The 18,191-nt window shown below is 38.1% G+C and overlaps 1 protein-coding gene across 3 annotated transcripts in view; it reads left to right on the top strand.

Moving 5' to 3' along the window:
* The window catches only part of ABCA3_9 (ATP-binding cassette sub- A member 3), a 44,783-nt gene that overhangs the window by 11,424 nt on the left and 15,168 nt on the right, over positions 1–18,191 (top strand). Inside the window, exons 8-15 of one of the 3 annotated variants that reach the window (XM_035733071.2) lie at positions 913–1,066; positions 2,012–2,265; positions 7,299–7,479; positions 7,900–7,953; positions 14,928–15,127; positions 16,093–16,263; positions 16,467–16,599; positions 17,849–17,946. In XM_035733071.2, coding sequence (XP_035589605.2) covers positions 913–1,066; positions 2,012–2,265; positions 7,299–7,479; positions 7,900–7,953; positions 14,928–15,127; positions 16,093–16,263; positions 16,467–16,599; positions 17,849–17,946 — 1,245 coding nt within the window. Of the gene's footprint in view, positions 1–912; positions 1,067–2,011; positions 7,480–7,899; positions 7,954–14,927; positions 15,128–16,092; positions 16,264–16,466; positions 16,600–17,044; positions 17,812–17,848; positions 17,947–18,191 lie in introns of those variants that run through there. The other 2 variants (XM_051213376.1, XM_051213377.1) reach the window with 2 other exon arrangements.

Genomic DNA, 18,191 nt, shown 5'->3' with positions numbered 1-18,191 from the left:
GTAGAATTTTTAAGTGAATGAAAAGTGTAATCATAAGTAGATAAGGTAGTTATCGTTACTTGATCCAAACTGTAGACTATCTATCCGTACAGTTGTTGCTTTGCCGCATGCTATTCTGGCTATTATCACTGGTTTGATTATCTTTAATATAGTTTACTGCTTTATAGCTCTGCTGGTGGTTACTGAATTGCATAACATCGAAATATCAAGTGATTACAAATTATTGTATAACTTGGTTAAAATTCGTTGTAATCAAAGATAATAACTGCCAGTGTCTGTAAACGCGTTCAAATCTTTCAGCTGCTGAATTACTTTTTAAAATATTGGAGTTCGTGTTGTGTGGAAATGTATGCCTTCGAATACAACGTCAAAATAATTTATTTCTGTTGTATTCGGAAATAAAAAAGTAACTACGAACAGTTAAAGCCTGAAAATAATACTACACATCATTAGATTCGCAAATATTTATCTTACCATATCAGTAACCGTATTGTATTTGAGTTTCAGATACTAAGTATATAAGATATACTGTTAAGATGTTTCTGATAATATATGATGTTCATCAGTAAAAATGGATTTATATCAGTCATCAAGGTTTTGTTCATGTTTTCATACGATGCGTCATCAAAGTTACTAGTTTCATGTTAGTAAATAAACTTGGTGTCGACTAAGGTGAATAGGCTCTTCTTAATTCTTGTAATTATATTCGAAGTGATAAAGTTAGCAATATATACTCATCGTTTATCCCAGAGAAGGAGAATAATGTGCTGTAGAATTCGCTTGTTTAAATGTTAATTACCCTAACTTTTACAAGAGGGAAGTACTTTTAATTAATCAATAATCGCAAAATAACACCGCATATATGTTACGGTATTTAATATTTGAGTGTAGTATCTTTTTCGGTATTTACAGAAATCGTGGCTGTCTTATTGGACAAGGCATTTGCAAATCTAAGAGTGATATATCATAGTCTGCGTATAGTACGCTCTTCTGTTCTTGATAATTTAAATTTTCTACGACACGTTCGTTTTATTGGTCGAATAGGGGGAAATATTTCCAATCATCCGTAAGTTGTGCTCACATATTTGTTTATGTTTGCTTTATTTCTTAATGTTAAATCTAACAGGCAGTAGTCCATTTTTTCTCGTTATAAACGGGGAGAATATATAAAAAAGTCAATGGCAACAGATTTTAGTTTCATATGTCAACTAAAAACCTCGTAACGAAAACTCCCAATGATATCTCATTTTAATATATGGAAACGATTTCATAGAATTGAAATTTTTTGCCAGAATTTTTAACTCAATAAGAGCATTATTACTATTTGTAATTTTAATCCTGAATGAAAGTTAAGATAAGTACAAGCAAAACTATCTATTGTTTTGCCCATGAAAATCGATTTCAACAGCAACAATACATTTGAAGGGAATTCATTAACATTGTTACTGTAATATATATTTACGTTTCATATAAATGATGAATAGTGTTTGAACATCAGGTATTAGGTTCGAATCCATTTTCACATATTTCGGTCCGGAAGGGGAGTCGGTAACAAAAAAGTGGTGTGTCCCAGAGCCGAATACATAAAATCTGCATTTGGTAAGTCAGTGGCATTGGATTTTTATAAATTATCATGCAGCTTATGTATTGGCTATGGTTAATAAATACAAACATCATCTTTTATAAAACTATAACCATGATCTATGTATAAGAAATATATAAGTGGTTGGCTGATTCAGTTTCAAAAGTTATGCTCAGGTTTAGGCTGTCATTATTTCGAATGGATTAGAGAAAGAGAATTTTTGAGATAAAAATGAGAATGTATGAAGAATAAAGTATCATTTTTACTTCCAAGTCTTAGATTTCATAATCATCCTACAACAAATCGCTGTTATACAGTTGTCTTTCACAATACTATTGATAAACATGTTTAATATTGCCTTTATATAAAACCAATATTTATGTGTTAATTCTTATTCAGTTGTTTGAAATCTTATCTACTAACTCACAGAATAGTTTTTGAATTATTTGGAAATGACAATTTACGTGATCTTTGGCCTATAACAAATGGTGCTAATAATACTGATGATGGCCTACAAATTTTATCTAATGGTTTAATCCGCATCACGCAGAATCGTCAGTTGTGTCCTGAGAAGATTTTTGAACTATTCGATTCTAATAAAATCAAATTAGGGGGAAATAATATCACACTTACACAAGCCGAACGTGAAATGATAACAATTACAAATGGAGATTTAGCTTATTGTAAGTTCAAATGTGTAATGTAATTTGATTAGGTGGTACCATTAACAATTTCTCACATTCTTTTTCCTTCGAACCTTTTTTAAATAAGCACTTTTATAATACAGCTTTTTAAACAACTGGATAGGTGTTTGGTCAGGTATTTCATAACGTCGTTATATATACTGATGTTTTACTTGTATTTACTTGTGTTGTTTACGAAAATGAGAGGATGGAAACCGAATGTCCAGCCCTTTAACCGGATCCCAAACCAATGGTGCACATGGGCTCCAGTATCCTGTGGGAACAAACGGCGTATGAACCAATTTCTTGGTCACCGGCTACCATGGGACTGCATCTCCCCACGATGCTCCACTACCTTGTGGGTCAAAACTTTAGGTCAAAGGCTCGGGGTGTGGACCCCTAAGAAAACCACCTGCTTCGATCTGGGCACCCGGGCAGTATCACAACCCATACAAAAATGATGAACTGTCTACTTATGGAAAATATTCTTCTTGCTCCGAATAACAATAAAATGACTCACATCATTATTATTACTTTTATTATTATTATTATTATTATTATTATTATTATTGTTATTATTTACTACGTCATTTATTCACCCTCTTTTATTCCCATTCTGTGTATACTTATTTTTTGACTTATACAGCAACTCGGCTGTGGCGGAAATTCGGCTCTATCTAAACGTTTTCGAGTCAGCGCCTGGTTGGAAATCGTATGCTGCCACCAAGTACGAGTACTGAAACAGTTTTTCTGAAACCACGTGCACCATTCAAACTGACTGCCTTCAACGAACGCACACTTATGCAGGTCGGACAACCGATAGGGCTGACTATGTCTTTGAAAAGTCTTAATATCGATGTCTGCTGTCTATTCGAGACCCGTATTCAAGACTCTGGTGAAGTACTACAAATTCGCTCTCCATCTGTCGCTTCGAAAAGCTTGTTTTACGTGCGCTTATCCGGGGACCCTGTGGCATGTTCGTCTGGTCTTGCTGGCGTTGGTGTCGCACCAAGCGCTAGAGATGAGGCAGCACTAATCGATTGGATCCCCATTAACAGTCGGTTATGTGCTGTTAGATTAGAAAGTTCCATCAAAGTGAGAAGAAACGGGCGTGAGAAACGATGTGTTTTCGTCATCTCCGCTTATGCCCCGACAGATTACAGCCCGGATGCAATCAAGGATGAATTCTACCACCAATTATCTATTCTCCAGAAAGTGCGTTCGACAGATATTGTAGTACTAGCCGGAGACTTGAATGCTCAGGTCGGGCGTCTAGGCACAGAAGAGAGTCGTTTAGGTGGCCGATGGGGAATTGTTGATCGCAGGACAGATAACAGGGACCGTTTACTGCAACTGTGCACAAACCACAACCTGTTTCTGGCTAGCACTAACTTTCGACACAGTCATCGCCGATGTGCCACCTGGCGTCCTCCCTCTGCATCTCAAGCCTGGACTCAGATTAATCACATCGCGATCAGCTACCGCTCTCGTGGTTGTGTACAAGACTGCCGCTCCTTTTGGAGTACCTATCTGGACTGTGATCATGCTCTGGTGTGTACCAATCTTACCTTACTTTTCAGTGGACAACGAAGTGACCGCCACCAACGGATTGGTGTTAGCAAGCTGGTTGCAACTTTTTTTGCTAGTAAGTATCGAATCGAGCTAGCTTCTAGGCTAGCTACCATTCCACCGAAAAGTATAGATGAGCATTGGTCGCAATTGCATGACGCCATGAAAATGGTGGGTGCAGTCAGTTATGGGTTCGCGAAACGTCCCGCTTACAAGCACTGGGTTTCTTCAGGTTCCTTACAACTCATTGAAGCCCGTCGGTCTACTCCGGGTGACCGTGAGTTTGACCATAAACGAAGGATGTTACGTAATGAAATTGGGCAAAGCTTGCGTAAGGACCGAGAAGCCTGGTGGTCGAAGCGTGCTAATGAGCTAGAAGCAGCAGCTGCATCTGGTAATTACCGGAAGCTCTTCCAACTCATCCGAGCCACTGGCAGCAAGAAGTCTGGTGTGAGCGAAACAATCTGCGAGGATGATGGGAGGCCGATCACTAACATCCATCGACGTCTTGGACGATGCGCAGAATTTTTCGAAGGGCAGTTCAACTGGCCTGCTGCTCCAGCAACATCGGTCAGACTGTTCTGCCTTCCATGGCCGGTGACGACTAATCCACTAAATGAGGCGGAAGTCCGCAAGGAACTCCATCTCAAGCGTTACAAATCACCTGGCCCAGATGACTTGCCTCCGGCTACTTTTAAAGATGGTGGTGACTTTGTGACTAAGGAACTGACGACGTTGTTTACAAAGGTCTGGGAGTTAGAGAGTGTATCAACGTCATGGAATGAGTCGATAGTTGTCCCTATCTTTAAAAAGGGTTCACGTCGTTCCTGTAACAACTATCGGGCGATAAGTCTACTTCCGATTGCGTCCAAGCTATTGGCTTCCGTCATACTTCGTAGGTTGTTCAAAACCCGAGAAAGATTGGCTCGCGAGGAGCAGGCTGGGTTTCGTTCCGGTCGAGGATGTATTGATCATATCTCCACCCTCCGCCAAATGTTAGAACACCGTCATACTTATCAAAGGCCAACAATCGTAGTGTTTCTGGACATTAGGGTTGCCTTCGACTCGTTGAACAGGACTGTTCTCTGGGATTGTCTATTGAAGAAGGGTGTGCCTGAGAAGTTCATTAACACCCTAAAGGCCCTATATACAAACACCTCAGGTAGAGTGAGGGCATACAACCACCTTTCTCCATTGTTCCATTCGAGCAGTGGGGTTAGACAGGGTTGCCGAATCTCACCATTCCTCTTCAATTTTGCCATCGATGACATTCTGGAAACAGCTCTGATGGATGTAAGTAATGGTGGTGTGGATCTGTTGCCTGGAGAAAGACTTCTCGACATTGAGTACGCGATAATGCCCAAGCCATACAATCCGCCATTAATCAGTCGGCAATCAATGTCCGTAGGTATGATATGTGCTTTGCACCTTCGAAGTGCAAAGTACTTCTACAAGACTGGCAGGATTCTAATCCTGTACCCACCCTGAGTGGTGAGCAGGTAGAAGTAGTCGATAAGTTCGTGTATCTGGGTAGCTGCATAAGTGCTGGTGGTGGCGTGAGTGATGAGATCACTGCACGTATGGTGAAAGCCAGAGCGGCTTATACCAATCAGGGCCATGTTTTGTGCCTTCGTGTTGTTAGTCTGGCTTTAAAAGGTGGGATCTACAACGCATCGGTGAGAGCAGTTTCGCTTTATGCTTGTGAAACCTGACCTCTCTGAGTTGAGGATGTTAGACGACTCTCTGTGTTCGATCATCGTTGTCTCCGAAGGATTGCTGACATCCAGTGGCAACACCATGTTAGTAATGCAGAGGTTCGGCATCGTGTGTTAGGGCACAGGGATGATAATGCACTTGGTGTCACCATCTTGAAACACAGACTTCGGTGGCTTGGACATGTTCTACGAATGTCGTCCCAGAGAATTACACGTCATGCATAATTTGCCGACACTGGGACTGGTTGGAAAAAGCGGAGAGGTGGTCAGTGTATGACATGGTGTCGTGGTATGAAAGAAAGCTGCAAAGGGTTGGCGTGTGTTGGTTCTTCACGACTCCCTGGCTGAGGTCCTAGAGATGGGGCAACACAGTGGCTAGAGGCGTTATGAGATATGGCTCAGAATAGAAGCCAGTGGCGATCCTGTTGTAACCTTCTTTTACTTTTTTTCATAAAAAATGGTTGTTTCTTCCTTAACTGAAAGATTTCTTCTGATTATACTTTTCCGTTTTCCCCGTTATTATTATTATTATTACTACACTACATTACACTAATCTGTTCTTTTTTTACGCCCCTTACCTCCTTTTTTTCTCTCTTCGAATTCTCATTGTTTTGTGTGGCGCATATATATTGGCGCTCTCTTGTACCAATATTTATGTGTTCAAATAAAAAGAAAAATTTACTTGGAACTTATTGATATATCATCATTTGTTGTAAATTTAAACTCAATGGTAAACGAATATTCCCAAATGAAGGTATTTTAAAGTGAACTTTTACAGAATATGAGATTTATCACGTTGTTTTATCGACAATATGCTAGTGTTGATGAGAACATTACATTCATGTGGACACTTAACAAACCATTCACAGTTTCAAAGGCATTCGTCCTACGAAGATCCAGGTAATATGTTAGTACTGTTGCTACTTTGAAAACTATTTATAAAACCGCACATCATATACATGACAGTATGCGTAATGATCAACTGGTTCAATGAAATGTTTAGAGACTGTTAGGTACAACTTTACTATTGTGATGGTTTTCACCAAAGACCAGATTTTCTCCTCCGATTCCACTTGTAGTGTGTTGTTAAGTATCTGTCTGCTGCCCTCAGTCAGAATTATTAACAAGAAGTGACTGAGAGTGGAACTAATTTTTGAAGAATAAACCTCGTGGAAATCATTGTATGACATTCACGCTAGATTATCCTTTGGTATTTAAGCGCTAAGCCTGCGTTTCAAGGGATCAAATGGTTCTGGGCTACACGTAATGTTACACTCTACCTATCAAGTTTTTTCTATTATTTGTTACTTGGTTACTACACACAAATTATTTGGAAGTGATTGCGATCAACCTTTTTTAGTCTTCATAGATAGTTTGCCTTTATTATCCCTGTTTCGCGACAGTATAAAAAATATGCTAATCTGAGACCAGTCAACTGTAGTCCTAAACATCAGTGGGAAGATTCAACCAATCAATACGAGATTAATTAATTTAATCTGTGTTTTGTATTTTGTCATGGTATTTCCACAGCGAAATATTTTGGCTTTAAACCTCATTATGATGAAGGAAAAGATTATTTATTTTAGTTGCTATAACAGCTTTTCTTTGTGTACAAACTCAGCTAACTCCGAAACATTCTGTTTATATAAGAGAAATTTGGAGAAATTATATGTTATGATTACCTTAAGTCGTTTAAAATCAATATGTCCACTTATTAATTCTATTTTTTAATTATGATTTTACACTTAGGTAATTGGCGTAAATTCGACATAAAACTTAGCGGTCTTAGTTCACATAGTGTTCGTGTTACATGGCCTTATCCGTCTACCATTCAGTTTAACGATAAATCTATGAATGATAACTTTTCAGATGGTTTAAATTCTAGTTATGTGGATGAACTTGTTTTAATATATCTTTTCTATCAGCCAGCGTGAGTTAAAATCCTCAGTCAGTGATTCTTTTATTTTTTGAAGTTGAGTAATATTTCCATGTAAAGTATTTCTAAATGGTTTAACGAAAAGGACTATCCCATCAGTTTTCCTTGGTGCTACACTCTCGACATGATGAAATGGTTACGTTGTTTGCCATTCGCTGAATATTTTAATCAGGATTAGATATTTGAAATATCAAGTTTTTACTATTTTTTGTTAGATAAACGTTCAGTTTACAATGAAGTTTTTATGAGTTTAGATTAGAATAATTACATCTACTTACATGAAACTATGCTAATCTACATATTTTTCAATGAAGAAAAGACTATGTTTTCTGTTGCTAATCGTCATCATACATACATACATACGGAAATTTTATTCATTGAATTACTGAATAACTTAACTTTTCATTTTTTTAGCCCTAAAGATATTCAAAATATTGTCAATGACCGAAGAGTTTACGATAAGAATTCGTAAGTTGTTTGTTTTCATTCCAAAATTCTTTTTAATAAGTTTCAATTATTTTCATATATACTGCATGTGCTTCACTTTTTATGGTTAGAACATTTATTTTTAGAATAGTTAGTAAGTGATTACTAAATAGCTCAAGTAACCTTCTCAAAGTACATTGTTCTATCACAGTAAATATGATAAATTTCTCGATAGGTAAGGTAAACTTGTACATAGACTTTCTGTATGTTATGTCCTTACCTCATACTATTGTCGCGAAATATGATTGCCAATTTAGGTACTCTGACTTATACCATAGAAAGGTGATCTCAGCAAGTGTGATAACTACAGAAGCATCACCCTTCTCTCAATACCATGAAAAGTCTTCAACCGGGTGTTGTTAAACAGAATGAAGGACTCCATAGACGCCCAACTTCGAGACCAACAGGCTGGATTCCGTAAGGATCGATCATGTACCGACCAAATCTCAACACTAGAGATCATTGTAGAAAAATGAATTGAATGGAATTTGTCACTCTACATCAACTTTATTGACTACGATAAGACATTAGATAGCGTGGACAGGACGACACTATGGAGGCTTCTTTGACACTACGGCGTGCCTGAGATGATAGGCAACATCATACGGAATTCTTATAATGGACTCAACTGCAAAATTGTGCATGGATGACAGCTCACAGACTCGTTCGAATTAATGACCGGTGTCCGCCTGTAGGTCTTCTAGAGTTACTGCCGGTCCCGAGCCCGGGTAAAGGAGGAGGGTTGGGCATGGGGTTAGCGTCCCCATCCCGTAGAAAACTAACTCGCTAAAAAAAGCGCTAACCAGAAAAAATAATTCAAACCATTTAAACTCTGCCCTGAAAGTTAGAAGGTCTTCATTTAGAAGAATTATGACGATTCATGGTGAAAGCCGAGTTCCTTCCGAAGCCACGAGGCCGATGCCCCTTCTAACAACCAGAGCAACAATTTTTATAGGTACATGGAATGTCCGAAAAGTGCGGGAGACCTGGAAGACCAGCCAAATAGCAACGGAAATGGGGAGATACAACTTGGCAGTACTGGGAATCAGCGAAACCCATCGGACCCAAGCTGGACAACAAAGGCTAAATACGGGAGAGATGCTGCTATACTCCGGTCACGAAGAGGAAAATGCTCCACACACTCAGGGAGTTGCCCTAATGCTGTCCAAAGTAGCACGAAATGCACTTGTAGGATGGGAATCTCACCGATCCAGAATCATCAAAGCATCATTCAAAACAAAGAAGGAGGGGATCACAATAAATATTATCCAATATTATGCACCCACCAATGATAGCAACGACGACATTAAAGATCAATTCTACGAGCGGCTGCAGTCAGTCATAGAGAAGTGCCCAAGAAACGACCTCACCATTCTGATGGGAGATCTAAATGCCAAGTCGGAATAGACAACACTGGATATGAAGATATCATGGGACAACATGGATTGACTGGGAGAGAGAAACGAAAATGGGGAAAGATTTACAAATCTATATGTATTCAACAAATTGGGCGTAGGAGGCACAATATTTCCACACAAGCGTATACACAAAGCTAAATGGATCTCACCGGACCACACCACAGAGAACCAGATAGATCATATTTGAATCAATAAGAAGTTCCGAAGGACAATGGAAGATGTGAGAACCAGGAGAGGAGCTGACATAGCTTCAGATCACCATCTAGTTGTGGCCAATTTAAAACTGAAGCTAAAGAAGAACTGGAAAACTGGACAAACAGCACTACAAAGGTTCAATACAGCCTTCCTTCGAGATACTAACAAAACCAACGAATTCAAGATAGCTCTCAACAACAGGTTCCAAGCCTTACAGGATCTACTGAAGGAAGAAGAAACTACTATGGAGGGCAAGTAGAAAGGTATCTAAGTGATAAGTCTTGCGAATTGAACGCTATATTCATTCCAAAGCTACTCAAATAACCCGCAAGCTAGAACTACACAGCGACCTGAACACCAGAGAGATAACGCAAATTATGAGAGAAATACTTTACTCCAAGGTTCGCTTTTGTACAGAAAACATGGGTATTTATAGATGTTAGCGTTTGTTAAATCAACGTCATATTTCGGCCAATCCGTTAACGACATATTATGCTACTGACCAATAGTAGCACGCCATGTTGGAATTCTAGAATGCTCCATCATGCTCTGATTGGCTAGGACTCTTCGGCTCCTTTTTGGCCTCTGGAGGCTCCGTTGAAGTTCTCCGAAAGCTGACTCAACACCAAGAAGCATTAACTTCAACGTGTCAGGAGGTTCTGGGTCTAAAGAAGCGTCATAATAAGGAATGGATCTCTACAGAAACACTGGACAAGATCAAAGAAAGGAAGATCAAGAAGACAGCAATTAACAACAGCCGAACACGAGCACAGAATGTTCAAGCACAAGCTGAATACATAGAAGCAAACAAGCAAGTGAAGAAGAGCATTACAGCTAACAAGAAGAAGTACGTGGAAGAACTAACAACGACGGCGGAAAAAGTTGCAAGGGAAGGAAATTTGAAACAACTTTACGACACAACGAAGAAACTAGCAGGGAAATATACTAAACCAGAGAGACCGGTTACCGACAAAGAAGGCAGGCCAATCACTGAAATTCAAAAACGGTCGAACAGTTGGGTGGAGTACTTCGAGGAACTCCTGAATAGGCCGGCTCCAACGAATCCACCGGACATCGAAGCAGCACACATTGATCTTCCTATAGATGTCACTCCACCAACGACGAAAGAAATTAGAATGGCCATCAGACAAATCAAGAGCGGGAAAGCAGTAGGACCCGACAATATACCAGCTGAAGCACTGAAGTCAGACATCGAAGTAACTACAAACATGCTTCACCTTCTATTCAAAATGATTTGGGAGGAGGAACAAGTGCCGATGGACTGGAAAGAAGGGCACCTCGTCAAGATTCCAAAGAAAGGAGATCTGAGCAAATGTGAAAAATACAGTGGCATTACTCTACTGTCAGTACCATGGAAAGTCTTTAACAGGACAGCTGACAGATGCACGCCAAGTAAAGATCGGAGTCAGACGAGGCTGTCTACTCTCTCACTCTTCCTCTTTCTTCCGGTGGTCGACTGGATTATGAAGACCTCGACATCTGAGGGAAAACACGGAATACAATGGACTGCTCAGAATCAATTAGACGATTTGGACTTCGCAGATGACCTAGCCCTCCTATCGCATACACAAGAACAAATTCAGATAAAGACAGCCAGTGTAGCAGCAGTCTCACATCAGTAGGCCTCAACATACACATACACAAGGAGAAAACCAAGGTCCTCAAATGCAAAACGAAGAACAGCAATCCAATCACTCTTGATGGCAAAACTCTGGAAGATGTTGAATCCTTCACACACCTGGGAAGCATGATCGATGAACAATGAGGTTCAGATGCAGACGTAAAGGCGAGAACTGGCAAAGAAACGTCTGCATTCCTACGATTGAAGAACATATGGGACTCAAAACAACTTTCAACCAATATCAAAGTCAGAATCATCAATACAAACGTCAAGGCAGTCAGTTCTACTGTACGGAGCTGAAACTTGGAGAACTACAACAACCACAATCATCAAACATGTACAAGTATTTATAAATAGCTGTCTACTGAAGATACTCAACATCCATTGGCCGGATACCATCAGCAATAGCCTTCTGTGGGAGAGAACAAACCAGCTTCCAGCTGAAGAAGAAATTAGGAAAAGACGATGGAAATGGATAGGAAATACATTACGCAAACCGTCAAATTGCATCACGAGGCAAGCCCTAACTTGGAATCCTGAAGGGAAGCGGAAAAGAGGAAGGCTAAATAACACATTACGTCGGGAAATAGAAGCAGATATGAAAAAGATGAATTACAACTGGAAGGAGCTGGAAAGGATTGCCCAGGACAGGTTTGGATGGAGAATGCTGGTGAGCGGCCTATAATCCTTCACGAGGAGTAAGAGGTGTAAGTAAGTAAGTCCGCCAAGGTTGCTTACTCCCACCTTTTCTCTTTCTCCTGGGGATCCACTGGATTATGAATACTTCAACATCTGATGGGAAGCATGGGATACAGTGGACAGCTAGGATGCATCTGGATGACTTAGACTTCGCAGATGATCTGGCTCTCCTGTCGCACGTGCAACAACGAATGCATGAGGAGACAACCAGTTTAGCAGCAACCTCACCAGCAGTAGGTCTCAACATACACAAAGAGGAAAGCGAGATTCTCCGATGCAACAGAGCATACAACAATCGAATCACACTTGACGGAGAAGATTTGGAAGATGTAAAAATCAATACATTTCTTGGCAGCATCATTGATGAGCACGGTGAATCTGGTGCAAACGTGAATGCGAGGATCAGCAAAGCAAGAGCAGCATATTTACAACTGAAGAACATCTGGAACTCAAAACAATTGGCAACTAACACCAAGGTCAGAATTTTCAATACATGTGTCAAGGTAGTTCTACTCTATGGGGCGGAATCTTGGAGAACTACGTAAACCATCATCTAGACGACACAAGTGTTTATTAACATTTGTCTACACAAAATACTTTGGATTCGTTGGCCAGAGACTATCAGCAGCAACTTACTGTGGGGGAGAACAAAACAGATCCCAGCGGAGTAAAAAATCTGGAAGTGGATGGAACACACATTGAGGAAAGCACCCAACTACATCACAAGGTAAGCCCCCTCTTGGTATCCTGAAGGTCAAAGAAAAAAGGAAGACCAAAGAACACATTACGCCGAGAAATGGAGGTAGACATGAGAAGAATGAACAACAATTTGATGTAACTAGAAAGGAAGGTCCAGATCGGCGGCATATGCTCCATTGGGAGTAACCGGAGTAAGTAAGACTTATACGACCCAACCAGTGACGCATACACTAGTACGGGCAGTCTAGAGTTCCGATTGGTCCTCTTTCCGCCAAACGCAACCTGTTAAGTCCAGAACGCCAACCTCAGCCTCCACTATACGAATCCTATATTTCAGACATACTTGGTTTATTTATACGCAAAATCAAACCACAATACACCCTAAAACAGAAAGTAACATTTGTACAAGATCAAACTAAAAGTGGCTGTGATTTTCAGAAACTGTTATTAATAAATTGGGAATAGTAAATGGTGTGATAATAGTCAATAAGTCAAATAAAAGCTTATAATGGAGGGACTATGAATATACATATAATATAGTTACTTAATAGTCATACAATAAGAATATTCGTTTAATATTAGTTCACAAGTAATGCTTAGCTGTTACCATTCATTTATTCTCGTGCGGATATAACACTATGTATATTAACATAAAATGTACACTAGATTGATAAAGGTTAGATTAAAAGCTATATGTACATGTGTCAGCGGGACATAGACTGGATTAGAGCATGCTCAATGCATGATTGCTTGGGTGCACGCTGATTGGCTAATTCTTATCCAATCAGCACTAGTCGATAGTTGGAGAATACTCTGGAATCTTCTTATGTAAAAACTATAAATATACTGACGTTTTCCCTATTGTGCTTCTGACTTGCTTCTTACTTCCATCTAATTCTTGTTATTTGGAATATAATCTCTTTCCTGTTCAACCGTGTTTTGATTTGGGGACTTGTCGAGTGAATCGGTGTCCGAGAATACTAAGCAATAGGAATAGCTGGGTCATAACCGTAAGAAAGAGAGATTTATAACAACATGGATCATAGCCTATCCATTCTTTTCAGTTGTATACAGTTTGGCATTCTTTTACCAAATAAATGATTCCGTGTAGTAATTGCGGGGTTTCTTTTTTCCTCTCTCACACATACATGTAGATTATTAATTAATTAATTAATTTGAACACATAAATATTAGTACAAAGTGGTACCAGATACATATGCGCCACGCGATAACAATTAGGATGTGAAGAGATAAAGAATGTTAGGTGCGTATAAGAAAAAGGGGAACAATAACGAACAGAAATTAATGTATGACAGTAAAATAATAATAATGGGAGGGACAGTTCAGTTAGCAAAGGTACAACCAGGAAGAATTCTTCTAGTTAAAGAAGTTAGTTCCACTTTTTATGAAGAAAGTAAAATAAAGTTACAGTGAGATCTCCACTGGCTTCTATTCTGAGTCATATCTGATAACGTCTCTAGCTACTTTTGCACCATCTCTAGGATCCCAACCAGGGAGTCTTGAAGGACCAACAAAAACCATTTCTGTACAGCTTTCTTTCATACCATGACACTGTCATGAACTGACCACCTCTATGCTTTTTCCAACCAGTCCCAGCGTCGGCAAATAATGCATGAATTCGAATTCTCTGGGACGACATTCGTAGGACATGTCCAAGCCCCCGAAGTTTAGTTTCAAGATGACGACACCAATTGAATTATCGTCGCTGTGCCCGAGATGCAGTTCCATGGTAGTCGGTGACCAACAATTAGTTCATGCGCCATTTGTTCCCTCAGGATACTGGAGCCCATATGCACCATTGGTTTGAATTCAGGGTTTTTCCAACTCCCCTAGATGGACCCTCCGTGTCCACCAACCTGGCGATTGAAATCCCGAAACCTAATTGATAACACAGAACTGTGGGATACCTATCTTGTTTCTACTCTTGCAGCCCATTTCATTAGGCTCATACCCTACTTCTCACTGAAATTCGGGTTAACTTTCAATTTAATTATTAATAAAAGCTATGGAATTTCCATTTTAAATGTTCATCATAACTTAAATGTCTATTATGCTTCTTTGTTTTGATATAAGTTTTGGGAACTTCCTAAGAAATTCAATAGTACGCATTTTAATTCTATGATATCTATTTGATAAGTAGCTTAGACTAGAAATATTTCGTTTTGCTACTACACTAACCAGATATACTTATCGTTCCGATTTCCGGTTATTAAGTCTCAGGATGGAATATTGACTAACATTTAGATCACACTAATTATATTAATCATGACTTATTTTTATAGATGGCGTATGTTAACAGCATCATGTGATTCAAATCCTGGAGATAATGTTCGAAAACTTCCGCATTTAGAATTCGATTGCGGATTAACTTTATTTAAATTAGAATCTGCTATGCGTTATGTTGTCTACGTGGAGATGAAATTTCCTCTGAAACAAACTGGCGCTATTAGTAATTTGGTTTACTTCACAACATTATCGATCAGTAAGTTAAAACATATATCATATTCCCAAACATATACATGTATGTTTGTGTATATATTTTTAACAGGCATCTAAAAGTTTAGTTTTGAAAAAAACGCTTTTGATGTAGAAGATAGGTTAGTCAGGGAGTTACCGAGAAATCGGGTGTCCGTAATTCGTGAATTACACATTTGGACTTTTTATTATTCTTAGTTTCGATTCTAGAACTTCTAAGCCTTATGATTTCCATGTTACTCCTCGGGTATCGAATTGAAATCCCGTAGTCTTTACTCTCGGTATCTGATGAATTAGTTTGTATCGGGGCTTATATGAACCTATATTCAGGCTATCATACCAAATCGACTTCCGATAAACCGAAACCTTCGTTCACGTTCATGCTCTATTGGTGCTGTTATGTTGTTGTGCCTAAAACGAAGAAAATCTCTGTCTTATGGATTTATAATTTGCTGCTATTAACAAACTAATAAACTTTTTAATGAGTCTGATCTTATGTATTTCTTAACTTGTCTGTCAACCCAATTCACTTATGTAGTCAAGTGTACTGTAATCAAATATAATTAATTGAATCTAACCCATAGTATGCATCGTATTTCATAAGTCAACTACTAATTCTGATAGTAGTAAGCTCATGTTCATCAAATACATTATATACAATATGTTATACATAATGTATAGTCTCACTATAAGTTCATGATGATTGGAGTTGTAGGTTGACATTGTGTTGACTGTGCTGTGAGACTCCAATGAGTTAGCGATGTTTATTGTAACCATAGTTTTCGCGGTAAAGGTTACATTTTAAACCATATAATTGAGTTTCAAAACTACGTCATTTGTGCCAATTTTGATGTGTAGTGTCTTAAAACATCCACCCTAGATTCTAAGCACACCACAAAACTCGATAATCATACAATTTTTAACATGAGACTTACGTCGAACCTGCCAGTTATTGTCTTTATATATTTATAGATCCATCTCCTCCTCAGTATTCCTGGTTGGAACCTGTGGATAAACATTCACTTCGCTTAACGTGGATGCCTCCAGCTAAACCAAGTGGGATCATTGATACTTATTTGATATGGATTCATATTCTTGAAGATAATCCATCCGATTATTTGACAAGGGATTTCTGTATACACAGTGAGTTTATATGTATATCTGTAAACACTAATTCATCATCTATACTTTTGTCCTGTCATCGAGAATTTCTCTATTTGTCTTGTTCAATTTAGTTGCATCAGTCAAACTGTAGACTTGCTTTTTATCATAAACGTTGGCATGTAGTCCAAACTTGAATCGCATTGAAAATCATTATTCTTTGCATATTTAATTGTTCGTTTTAGAACCTAACTGGATCCACTCGGGTTGGGATACAAATTTACCGTTTGAACACACAGATCATATTAATTTTGAAAGGGGTTATTGTGATTCTTGTCTGTCTTGTCCTAACTTGCATGAAATTGAACAACTTTCAAAGTTAGTGTTTTACGTTCTTTTTTCTGATTGGTCAAATATAAAAGAAGTGTCTGATTTTTATATTTGCTGATTTATTTAGTTTATTTTTCTGAAGACGCATAAGAGTAACAGAGAATTAATTAGTTATGATAATTTTCTTGCTCTTTGAGCTTTGATAGAGTGATTATGAATATTTTTATCACAATGTTTAATAACTTAACATCAAACTAAGTGTTTTAGCCATCGAAAACATTTAACATGCGAAAAAGTATCTGTTCATTATATTTATTTTATTGGTTTACAATCTGTTGATACCTTATAAATCTCTATTCAGCATTGTTTGCACTTATTGTATTCATTATTAAACTCTCAGTAAAATAACGTTGTCTTTCATACATTGATATTTGCTAACTATATCATGGAATTTATTAATTTATTAGAAACGCTTAATGATGTTTTGTTTAATACAGTACTTAGCTAGAATTATATCTCAATGGCTAAATTGCTAATTTATGGTTTTTGAGACATTGACTCATTCGACAAGATTTTCGGAACAATAATAGAAATTTTCCTTTTGAAACCGATAGTCTGCCTTTTTAATGAATCTGTTTGATTGTATGTACGTCGTATAAGGGTTCTCGAATTAGGATAAATTTTGTTTCAGTGCGATAATTTTCATTATGTTTTAGTATATTTGTCAGTCTATATACAATCATTAATAAATCCCAAAGATATTTTCGCTTCTGTGACACGGTCTTTAAACTTCAGGATCCCATTGAGTGCCTTTGACGCAATGGGATCCCAACGTATTTTTTAAATACTAAAAGATTGCACATTGTAACTTAATTCAGGATATACCTAAACAGTATTGTTTTCAATCAGATTCTCATCAGTCTTTTTTCTAATGTACAGTAATATTTATCATCATTTTGTGTATTCTCTTTATAAGGCTCTACACTTGTAAATCAACAATTATTGTTACTTTACGGCGTACAAGATGTTAGAGTTGGATTAATGCGTACTGCAAATTGAAAACCTCTAGTTTTTACGTCGATTGAGTTATAAATACTACAACTCTTCAACATCACCATGCGCTCGGTATGTAGGATTAAAATAACTTACAGATGAGTTTCTAAATTTGTTTCTAGGCTGTCGAGCATAAAGTCTTTGCGTGGCCAAAGTCAAGACAAGTAAACTGTTTAGCGTGATTTATTGTTCATCAGTAGTTGACATGTATGTATATATGTCTTGTTTATTGTAATATTTTTAGTATACAGACAATTTCATCTTCAAATGAAAATTATTGGCCCTCGTCTGTGAGCAAATGGATGACAGATGATTTTGGGAACATTTTGCCAGTATATATTGGTAATGCCTTCATATATATATATATTGTATAGTTAGGGATTTTCAATTTTTAATCCAGTCTTCACATGCGCTGTCAAAGGAAGTTCTTTTAAGCGGTATCACCATGTTATGGAGGTTTTTTAATGAGTTATGAGACGAACTTGTGGGTTGATAAAATCAATAAACTCAATGATATAGTACATCTGGATCATGGCTACTCATAAGACCGTACTGTTTGCCCAGACCCCGAATGATTTGATATATAA

This window comes from Schistosoma haematobium, chromosome 3 (assembly GCF_000699445.3).
Source record: "Schistosoma haematobium chromosome 3, whole genome shotgun sequence".
Lineage (NCBI taxonomy): Eukaryota > Metazoa > Platyhelminthes > Trematoda > Strigeidida > Schistosomatidae > Schistosoma > Schistosoma haematobium.
Note: the sequence above shows the minus strand (reverse complement) of the source record. Positions and strands in the feature narration are given on the sequence as shown.